At 50.7% G+C, this 11093-nt stretch overlaps 1 protein-coding gene across 3 annotated transcripts in view; it reads left to right on the forward strand.

Annotated features, from left to right (window-relative positions):
• Nucleotides 1-8052, forward strand: part of GBF1 (golgi brefeldin A resistant guanine nucleotide exchange factor 1) — a 109100-nt gene extending 101048 nt beyond the window's left edge. For 2 of the 3 annotated variants that reach the window (XM_075107578.1, XM_075107581.1), the window contains 10 exons: nucleotides 1331-1494; nucleotides 1791-2037; nucleotides 2421-2620; nucleotides 3568-3718; nucleotides 4100-4230; nucleotides 4413-4514; nucleotides 5099-5212; nucleotides 5495-5672; nucleotides 5857-5997; nucleotides 6332-8052. In XM_075107578.1, the coding sequence (XP_074963679.1) occupies nucleotides 1331-1494; nucleotides 1791-2037; nucleotides 2421-2620; nucleotides 3568-3718; nucleotides 4100-4230; nucleotides 4413-4514; nucleotides 5099-5212; nucleotides 5495-5672; nucleotides 5857-5997; nucleotides 6332-6618 (1715 nt within the window). In that variant the 3' untranslated portion in view covers nucleotides 6619-8052. The remainder of the gene's footprint in view (nucleotides 1-1330; nucleotides 1495-1790; nucleotides 2038-2420; nucleotides 2621-3567; nucleotides 3719-4099; nucleotides 4231-4412; nucleotides 4515-5098; nucleotides 5213-5494; nucleotides 5673-5856; nucleotides 5998-6331) is intronic. The other variant, XM_075107580.1, reaches the window with a different exon arrangement.
• Nucleotides 8053-11093: the final 3041 nt, after the last annotated feature.

The raw sequence follows: 11093 nt of genomic DNA on the forward strand, positions 1-11093 counted from the left end.
CATTTTCTGCTCGTTGTGGTCTGGTGCCTTGGGTAATATAGCATTTATCTCTCATCTGGGTGTGTAATGTAAACGCAGCTGTTGTTTCTGTCATACTTGCTTCTTCTGTGGGACTGTCTCCTTTCTGTCCCCATTTTAAGGATCTCATAAAGGGAGTTGTTCTTTAAAATTCTATTTCTAAACCCATTTGCGTTCAGAATGCCTGAACCATTCCCACAAGACCAACCCGCTATTTCCCACCTCTCTTGACTGTGTTAGAAAGACGGTCTTTCAGCAAACTGTTTCTGTTTTGCTTTAGCCAGCTGGCAATGTATTTGAGGCTGACAGCTTCAGACTTTTAAAGCAAACAGCAAGAAAAGGCTTTTCCAGAAGACTTTGTTTTCCTCTTTGCTTTTCTAGAACTTCCTTGCAAGGTCCTGATGCTTTGTGCTAGACAGATGGGAGAAACCTGATTTTGCAAAAGACTTATGGCCTTTGCCTACTCAGCTAATGCTGGGCTGTCTTCTCCCATCTTCCCTGCCCCCCCTTCTGTCTTTGCTGATTGAGCAAACTACTTGACTGTGGCACCTTGCACATCAGAACATTAGTTCTCTTGACCTCCTTCTCAAAATGTTTGGTGCCCAGTGTTCACAGGAAGTCTGCTGGTGGGTTTCTAGATAATATTAAATGATGGTGAGAATGAATTTTGACTTCTAAATAACATTATATCAGTAGCTTAGATTTGGCCCTTGCAAAGATTTCTGTGCTTGAGACATGAAATTTAAGGTTATCCTAAAGGTCAGGAAGGTAGCTCTGACAGGTGTGGAGCATGGTAATGTAGACTGCTGTTCATGAGAGACTTTACTGGTATTAGTGTGGAGCTGAGTGATGCCAGGGGCCCTACGTGAGTCATGTCATTCAGTGTTGTGCTTTTGGAGTTGTCTTGGCTGAATCTAGCACCTCTGGTAGTTCTTAAAGCATGTGGTACATCTGATTCTTCCCCTCGAGTCAAAGCATTGGACTTCCTGCCCTTTTTAAATCCCCAGTTAAGCTGACAAGTGACATAGCAGAGGATGGAAATCCCCTTCCCTCTGAAGGGGAAAGCCAAACACACCTACAGGAGAGAAACAGTGTCAAAGAACTGTTTGTTGCTGTCTCCTGTGCTTGCTCTTGTCATAGTTGCTCTTCATTTTGCAGGAGGAAAGGCCTGGCCCAGTTTCTTCCAGGGCCCACTGGTGGTTCCTAGCTGATGCTGATCTGACTAATCTGGATTGCTTCTCCCTTATCCACAGCTACTCTTTCAAGTTCTTGATTTGGCTTTGATCTAAAACCCATGCCTTTTGTCTTGAAGGTGCTCAGTCAGACAGCGAGGTCTCCTCCTCCTGTCATCCAAGTGACATGAGCCTGGACCGTGGCTACACCTCTGATTCGGAGGTGTACACAGACCACGGGAAGCCAGGCAAGATGCATCGCTCAGTGACAGATGTGGATGTCATGAACAGTGGCTGGCTAGTGGTGAGTAGTAAATGGGCTTCTGGTGCCTGAAGGAGACTACTCCTAGCATGGTTGTGGGCAGAGGGTGTGGTGGGGAGAGAAAGAGTAAGACAGTAGAAAAGAGAGCTAAGATGAGCTGACAGTGTAAAGGGAGGATGGGGAGGAGATGCAGATGGAGAGGAGAAAGCTTGGAGGCAAATGAGGAAGAAGGGGAAATGGATCCTACAGAAATGTCACTTGTTGGCCCTTTCAATATGTGCATGAGGCTCTGCTTGTTACGCTACCCTCTCCTGCTACCCTGTTGCTGTGCCCTGCAGGTTGGGAAAGATGACATTGACACTTCCAGATCCACTGCTGGGCTCAGCAGGCTGGGGCCGTCTCCTCTTGTCAACCAGTACAGCCTGACTGTGGGGCTGGATTTGGGCCCACATGACACAAAGTCTCTCATGAAGTGCGTGGAATCCCTGTCCTTCATTGTGCGAGATGCTGCCCACGTTACGCCTGAGAACTTTGAGCTCTGTGTCAAAACGATCCGCATCTTTGTGGAGGCGAGCTTGAATGGGGGTAAGATGGCCCTTGGTTTGACAGTCAGGACTGGGCTTGGGGTGGCCAGTCAGCAAGAAGTGTGAAGTATGCTATCCTCAGTCCCCAGAAACTGGTCTGCTGTGAGAAAAGTGTCCTGGCTCCTGCTGGCAGCAGAGACCTTATTCTTATCCCTCTCTGTGGGATGTAGGGGAGGTCTGGAGCTGATGTAGAAGTAGCAGTATCAGCTATTGCTGAAGGCTGTTCCTGAGGGGTGCCGGGTACCTCTTCGAGCGGATAGTTGTCATTTCACAGGACAGTGCCCTCCACTGGGGATATCAAAAGGTGGCTGCTGTATGTGTTGAAGGGCAGAAGAATTTGTGGTGGGGTGCATACGTGGTGTGTTGCTGCCTCTCGCTTTCTAGGCTACAAGTCCCAGGAGAAGAGGGGGAAGAGCCATAGATATGACAGTAAATCCAGTCGATTAAAAAAAAAGCCAAAGGAGAGCTCCACACGGCGATCACGGGTCTTGAGCCAGCACCAGGCGCACACACAGAGCGATGAGGATGAGGATGAAAGCATCCCTGCCAGCTACCACACTGTGTCTTTACAGGTTAGTCAGGACGTAAGTATAGCAAGGATTTCCTCCTCTCCTTTCCCATACTCAGAGCATTGCTGGGGAGTCACTGGGATTCATCATGGGGCAAGGTGGGGTTGCATCCTGGGTTAGTACACACTGGATGGCAAAGGGTGGCTGTGGTGGCAGTGTGTGGTTCTGCAGTGAAAGACTGCAGTTTGGACAGGCAGAAGCAATATAGCAGTGGAGAGAGTAGTTCTCTGAAAAGCAAGCAGGATGGGGTCTGGAGCGGTGAGTCACTATAGTAGGTAAGATGGATGAAGGGCATTTGGAGGCATGAGGTTCATGTAGGATTAGTGGGGAGTCTGGACTCCCCAGAGTGTGAGCTTTTGTGGAGAAGGGAAGGCCCTGTGGGCTGAGGCACTGAGATGAGGGAGTAATTTTTCTCTCCAGCTGGTACTTCAAAGGTGTGAAGGCACAGGCCTGCTGACTGCCAGGCTGTTGGGCCTCAGTTCAGTGGTAAAGTGACTAGAATGCTGTCCTTTGCCCGTACGGAGCTGTTCTGAGGGAGCTTTGCTTGTGCTTCATGCCTTTTTGTTTAAAAAAAAAACCAAAAACATTGCAGAGTTGTCTCTGGACAGCATAGCTGAATCACCAGGCTTTTCCCTCTGCCTGGGAGAGTCCAGTGCTCCGTGCCAGGAAAGGCTCTGTTCTTTCTCCTACCACGATTGGGATGCTGTTCCTCAAAGATGGGATTGACATGGCTACTGAACTGACACAAATCTTGCTGAAGATGCCTGGCACTTGACCGCTTAGGGAGAGCACAGACAGCAGGGCCTGACACAACCTCTTTAGCAATGCATGGTTATATACATAGAGGAAGCAGGCTTGAGTAGCTGTGAGCCTTTTAGCATTGGTTTGGGGAAGAGCGGAGACCAGGATTACCTCAAAAATTTAAGTCCTATGTGTTGCTTAATGTGATGCTTGACTTGCAGCTCCTGGACCTTATGCACACCTTGCACACACGAGCAGCCACCATCTACAGCTCCTGGGCAGAGGAGCAACGCCATCTAGAGACAGCAGGGAGGAAAATCGAAGCAGATTCCCGAACGCTGTGGTCCAACTGCTGGTGTCCTTTGCTACAGGGTAAAGCCATCCCCTTGTGATGAGAGTGAGCAGAGACACCTTCCAAGATAATGGCAGCACTCAGGAAAGTTGGGGAGCCAAGAACTAACTGCAGAAAGCAGCTGGAGATTGTTTTTAGGGTCTGCTGTAATTGAAAAAGAACTTGCAAGAGATCCAGAAAGGTATCTTTAGCATGAGTTAGCTGCCAGCTTGCTTCTGGACATGACAGTAGATGCCCAGTCTGTGGCATGGACAAGTATAATCCTTGGGTTTTTTTTTTTTTCTTCCCCCCCCCCACCCCCCAGTGAGTGTTTGATCTTCATTAGACTTTCCACCCTAGGCTGGGGAAGTAGGGATGTCACACCTTCCCTGTGGGCTTTGCCCTGAATCCCTCTCTTGCAGGTATTGCCTGGCTGTGCTGTGATGCCCGACGCCAGGTACGGATGCAGGCACTCACTTACTTGCAGCGGGCCCTCCTGGTACATGACCTGCAGGCCCTGGATGCCCTGGAATGGGAGTCCTGCTTCAACAAGGTAACCTCCTGGCTGGGCTGGGCATGTAGGCAGGACAGCATTGTCATGAAGAGCAAAGCTGTGTGCAAGAGTGGCAGAATAGTGTCCTACTTCAGCACCATCTTCTTGAGCAGTTTGTTCACCACAACAGACAAGGCATTCCCTGCTCTGATCCTGTGAATATCAATCTTCTGATCCAACAGGTGCTGTTCCCTCTGCTGACCAAGCTACTTGAGAACATCAGCCCAGCTGATGTTGGTGGGATGGAAGAAACTAGGATGAGAGCCTCAACACTGCTCTCCAAGGTGAGTGTGCTTCTGCTGCCTGAAGGCTCAGGGGAAACCATGTGCCTCAAGACAACCAAACAGTTTGCTGTATAAGCTTCTTAGCATCTCTGATCTGGGTAGGTGTCAGTTTGCTGGTTTGACTGTCTTCAGTGCTGGGCCGCCTCTACCACCTTCTGCTGTTGGGACATGCCTTCTTTCCAGAACTGTCTCCATGATACTGGCCTTCAGAAAATTGTCAGGAAGGAGTTTGTAACTTTATGAAGGATGAAGAGAGAAGTATTTCACCCAACATTAGTTGAAGATAGTCTGTTCTAGTGGTGAAATGATGCATGTCACAAGCTGATAGTACTGACCTAAGGCAGAGAGTCTGGAAGGGCTGGAAGACATGATGATGCAGTGGCCTCATGCAAAGGACACAAGATCCACTCCTCTACTTACGCAGCTCAGAAGAGTGGAGGTCTCTGGCGTCCTCAGGCTGGGCCTGCGCATGCTCCTGGCCTGCCACAAGGAGGGGGAATTCCAGATTTGCAAGTCTGGCTAATCAAGCTATGAGCAGCAGCCCTGATACTATTTGCTGACAGTAGTTGTGGGTTTTTTTCTAGGTGTTCCTACAGCATCTTTCACCACTGCTGTCATTGACCACCTTTGCTGCCCTGTGGCTGACAATCCTGGACTTTATGGACAAATACATGCATGCAGGCTCCAGTGACTTGCTGGTAAGGTGCTGAAAGTGATGCTGCAGTGCCTTCAACAATCTTTCATTAGTTTTAACCTTCTAAACTTGAAAGGTATTTTGGTTTGGTTGTTTCTTGGGGGTGTTTTGTTTTGTTTTTTTGGTTTGTTGTGGTTTTTTTAACTTTTTAATCCTTCCAAAAACATTTTGTTCTATGGTTTCTCCTCTTGGTCTCTGCTTCCAAGGAAGCCCATCAGTTGTTTTGTGCTTTTGTTCGATGCTATACGTCCATTCTCTGTGTCCTGAGGAGTGTCTCCGATTACAGCTGGAGGCCATACCAGAGTCTCTGAAGAATATGCTGCTTGTAATGGATACAGCTGGGATATTCCACAGTGCTGACTCACGGACAGGATACTCAGATCTCTGGGAGATCACCTGGGAGCGGATTGACTGTTTCTTACCTAGGCTGCGGGATGAGCTCTTCAAACAAACAGTCATCCAAGGTATGAGGGGCTGTGAAACCTTAAGAAAACAGGTTTTGGACCCAGTGCTTGCCCCTTGTCCAGTACGCAGCTGCCATAGTGCCTGAATACTGATTAAATGATAGTGCAGGAGGCTGCGGGAGCTTGGCACAAGGAGGGAAAAAGGAGTGAGCAAACTGGGCTCACTGCTTGTTTTGTTTTCTAGATCCTGTCCCTAGCATACCAATGGAGCAGCAGCAGCATCAGAAATCAATAGTGTCTGCCCTGCCCCCTTCTCCTGTGGGGGATGTGAGACCAGCCACCCACCTGGCTCCTTCAGAGAAGCCCAGTGAACTGGGTGCCAGTGGTGAGTCCTGTTTTCTTCTTTCTGGAATCATCTTCCCAGCACAATGGCATGGATCCGCTTTTCCTTGGTTTAGCGTGATCTACAGTGACCAGGCCTCTGGTATTGTGGAACTGTTGTGCTTCCAAATGGATAGGTCGTGGCCTTCCTGCTGGGGTTGCGAGGGTGGGCAGGGGTTGGGGCAGAATGCCTGTGATTGGCACCTCATATATGAAGGTATGTGGAATGAGCAAGTCTGAAAAGGCCCCTGAGTTGATCTTCAGCCCTGCCTAGCTTTGAGCTGAAAGGTGACTTCATCAGGGCCTATGTAAGGATGTATTTTGTCTCTCTCTTCCAGAGTGTGAGAGAGCCACTGCACCTGCCTCACCCACCATAAGCACCTCTGCCTCTCCTTCTTTCTCAGCATCAGCTCCAACAAAGACAAGCCCTGTTACAGACATACCTCCTACGACAGCACAGCCGCCGCTCATCCTGCAGCCTCTTGCCTCTCCCCTGCAGGTTGGGGTGCCACCTATGACTCTTCCGATCATTCTCAACCCGGCCCTAATTGAAGCCACTTCTCCTGTTCCCCTCTTAGCTACTCCACGGCCCGCTGACCCCATGACAACCTCTGAAGTCAATTAGTTCAAGGATGCCTGAGAACTGTCTGCTGAGGAAGCTCTGTGGGTGGAGGATGCTGGCCAAATGTTCTCTGGCAGCGGGCATGTTTTCTTTTTTTTTTTTCCTTTTTTTTTTTCCCCCCCCCCCTTAGAAGATGATGCTAACCTGAGCAGAAGGGCTGCTGCCACAGTACCCCTGGAGCACATCACATTCTGCTCCCTTCTCATGGCAACCACCTAGAAATCTGCCTAGAAATCCCTGTTTTCTTGGAGGGGTGCCTGGTTCCAGCGACCAGTCTCCTTCCTGCCTCACAGTCTCAGGGGCTAGGCAACGTCCACGCCCAGCAGCCTGGGACCAAGCTGCCACCAGTTCATCCGGTGAAGAGGGAAAGCTCTCTGATGTCACACCGGAGAAGGGCTGCAGTACAGGACTGCCTCTCAGACTATTCAGTCCAGTCCCTGGACAATTCCCCAGCCATTCCCTAGCTTTCCTGCCCATGCTTCTAGCCGCACTGCTTTGTTTGGGCTCTGGGCGTGCCTGGGTTCAGCTGGTTGAGAATTTTGTGTAGAAATGTGGATGCTTACAGTGCAGCTCCCAGCTTGTTACATAGGGCTTCTTGTCTGCTGTGTAGCCACACGCTTTCCTTCTGCAACACAAATCACAGCAATCCCCATGCCAGATAGGGAGTAGGCAGCAGGGGAGTCTGGTAGGGGCAGTACTGCTTTCCTCCCTCCTCCTGTAAATGTAATCAGGCTTTCTGGTTGGAGAGAGCAAATTCAGAAGGCTCTGCCTAGTTGAGCAGATAAGAAGGAAATGCAGAGGCCCATGACCTGAGAGCAGAGCACCGTGGCCACCTCTCAAACAGCACTCAGGGAGCCGCTCCCCTGGGGTGCGCAGCAGCGCTGTGTTGTCCACCGCTTGCTCCATTGGCCTCTTGGTGTCCAGCCCCAACCCTTAGGAGAACATCCTCTTCAACTAGAGAAGGTGTGGGGATCTGTGGCACCTGCTGACAGATGCCCAGCAAGCCTGCTGTGCTTTCTCTTGGAAGCTCTGCAGAGATTGCACCTTTCTGCACCTTCTCGTTGTTGGGAGCCCACCTCCTTCTCCACCTAGCATGCCCCTGCAGCTGAGGCCCTGGTAATCATTCTTGTGCTTCTGCCTTGCAGCAAGGATGTGCTGCTCTTCGTCCCCGTCATGCCCAGAGCAGAGCTGGCTTCCTGGCAAGCGCTGCATCTCCGTTCTTCCTCCTCTCTCGATTAGTTGGCTAAATTCTCAATAATTCCAATCTTGGAAATCCTACTGGTGACTGGGAGGGGCCTGGGCGTGACTCCAACCCAGTGGCTATTGTACTGAGAGGAACCTATGTTGGGGTGGGAGTACAACCAGTGTACATATAGAATAAATGGCTACAAATCCAATGGACTTTTTACAGTGTAATAAATACATCCTGTAAATGAACGCTGCAGTGTTGCACTCCTTTTCTGTTGCGGTTCTGCATCTCAGAGCTTTGAGAAGGGTGGAGTTTAGCCATCAAGGGGCCGTGCCTGGCTGCAGCTCCCTGGCTCCATATACCAGGGTCCTCCAACAGAGCGCTCTGTCTGCGGAGGGACTTGCCGTAACAAACGGCCAGCTCATGAGTAGGCTGCCGCGGAGGCTGGCCATCAAGGGGCTATGTAGAAATGGTTCCCATCACGCACAAAGCAGAGCCGTAACAGCTAGATTGCTCTTGCTTCTGGCAAGAAGTATCGGCTGTAAAATTTCTGGTGTTGGTGACCAGAAATCTGGTCTGGTTGCTCGTGCACCACCAGGACTGAGGGCAGAGGCCGTGGCATCTCATCATGCAGCCGGAACACAGACTGCAGTGACAACCCGGCTGACTTTGGAGAAAGAGCATTTTCTGTCTGATGAAGAAATCCAAATTTCTGCTGACAGGACTTGGAGAGGGTGTGAGAGATCCTGGGCTTTTCCGGGGCTATTGCTTGCCATGGACGTGGACAACCACTCATACTTCCCTCCTGACACTTTCTACTTCGTCTTGCGGCAAGATCCACGCGGTGCCGCCGTGTCCTTAGAGCTGTGTGAGGCACCAATGCCTTCCCTATTGCAAGGGTTCCAAGGGACTCCTACAGGCTTGATCAAGGAGTTTGAAAACTTGGAGTTTGTTTCAATTGTGTGAGCAGAGGTCTAAGTATTGTGTAATGGAAGGGTAGTGCGCACGCTAGGAAAGTCCCGTTCATAAATCTAGTTTGCTTACCCCATTTCCAACATTCCTGGAATATTTTTACTGCTGTGGCCTTCTCTTCCTCACCCTCCACTGCTTCCAGATTGTGACCTTCCAGCCCTTAGATGTGTTTATTCATGTATTTGAAGCATTGTGCTGCCTATGGCCCTTCTGTATCCAGACCGCCTCTCTGCCTTAGGTTTCCAAGCCCTCGCTTCTATTTACGGCTCTGTTTTTTCTGAGCTGTCTCCAAAATGCTCACTGAAACCTTTTTAGATGATTAATTCTTTGTAAACCATTGCTCAGTTGTCAAGTGCCTTGATGTCAGCACTGCTGCCCTCTGATCCCCAGGTGCTCCTGTGGCTTCTTGGGGTGGCGTCAGCTAACGGCAAAGCCCAGTTTTTTCTGCTGCCTTCAGACAGTTGTTTGGGGGATTCCGTGTTTTAAACTGCGTTTGCAAACCCAGTTTCTACCGAGAGCATTACATCTTAATTCAGACAATCGCGATGCAAAGAAAAAGCCACCGAAGGGAACCGCAGGAAGCGGGACTGGAATGGAAAGAATGTCAGCTGGAAAGACAGACAGATTGGGGCTTTAAACAGTTTTCACTAGACTGTAAATAGGAATGGACTGGCAAACAAGAAAAAAATTCTTTGCATTTTGTTTGGATTTTGCATTAATGAGGTTTTATGTGTTACAGAGGAAAAAAAACCAGGGAAAGTGTTTGAACCAAAAGGAGCTCAGAATCAGCTGACGGGTAGCGAGTGCTGCGGTACGTATGGCCATCGGTAATTCACTGGAACTGTTTGTGACTTCAGCTGCGTACAAGACAGCCATGCCACCAGCGGCTGTTGGTGAGGAGCGGGGTCACAGCACCAGCCTTCAGGGTTGTCCCCAGATATAACTTTTCCTAGTCTTTCTCATTTTTCTGGGTCTGACTCACTGTTTTCCAGAGGAGGCTGGACAGACCACACCCTGGTTTGGATTTACGTCCCTCTTCCGTTCCTATTTACAGCAAGAACTTCCATTGCTGAACCAGAATAGGACTAAGTATTGGGATTTAGCTTGTGTCAGTAGGACGCGTTACTGTGGAGCTGGTGTTTCCCTCATCGGTGTGCAGCTCCCCAGTGCGAGAAAGCTCTGTTGAAAGATAAGCCCTGCCTGTAGAACACACATTTGGCACTGAAACTTGTGAAACTGAAGCAATGCTACTTTTAGATTCAGTTTTTAAATTGAATTTGAGCATACTCAGAAGACCTGGTCCATAGGAAAGATTTCCCTGAAGTATCTTCCACCAGTGAGCTGGCTTTTTTAGAAGTTACCGTCACTCCTAGAAATGCCAGCTGTTGAACTCCTCTGGAAAACTGTCTGTTACGGAGCCTAAAGTATCCCGTGCCCCGCTCCTTCGCCCACCTGCGTGGAGAGCAGCCTGGCGGGGTTTGTAGCGCTCACCCCGTGGCCCGGGAGCGATGTGAGCCCTGCCAAGGCTGCTGGAAGCGGCAGCAGCTGCGCAGCTGGCCCCGCGCCCGCTGCCCTGGCCAGCGTTGTCCCGACCCCCGCCTCTCTGCGCAGCCGTGGGGGCTGCTGGGAGAAGGAGGGCCAGGCCCGCTGCCCGCCAGCCGACAGAAATTCAGGGGGCAGCTTTGGGAGCGCATGACAGGCTCAGGAGCAACGTTCTGGAGTGCAGCTCCTGCGGTGAAGGGTCAGGGAACTGATGCGCTGAACAGCGCGGAGGCTGCCTGGAGTAGGGAATGCGTAGGAAAATGAGATCCCCTGAGACTCCAAGTCCCAGTATGCCATACTACTCCTCCAGCTGCATAGCCTGCGCCCTGGCCCAGGCACGGTGGTGGGCAGGTGGAGCTCCTCTCCCACGCAGGCCAGGGCGGGTGCTGTTCTGAGCAGCTCCTCTCCGCAGAAGGCAGCAGGAAGGTGCCGGCTTCACAAGCACCAGCTGCCCCAGGGCCCGAGCGGTGCGTGCACCCACTGGGGACACCGGATGTTTTAGGGCTTGCAAACACGCGCCCGCGAGCAGCTGCGCGGGTGGGAGGGTGGGTTATTGCTGAGTTACTGATAGGGAAATGGGGCTGCCTTGGCTTCGCCACAGCCAGGCTGCTCTGCCAGGGGAAGTTGTGCTTCCTCTTACCAAGGCTTCCACATTAAAAAAAAATAGAAATTTCTCTGGGCAGCAGGGTTGGTGGGTGGCTGCTAAACTTAATCCCTAGTTGAGCCGTTTGTAGAAAGCGCCTGGGAAAGAAGAGGTCAGGCTAACCACCTCAGG

Source organism: Phalacrocorax aristotelis, chromosome 12, assembly GCF_949628215.1.
Source record: "Phalacrocorax aristotelis chromosome 12, bGulAri2.1, whole genome shotgun sequence".
NCBI lineage: Eukaryota > Metazoa > Chordata > Aves > Suliformes > Phalacrocoracidae > Phalacrocorax > Phalacrocorax aristotelis.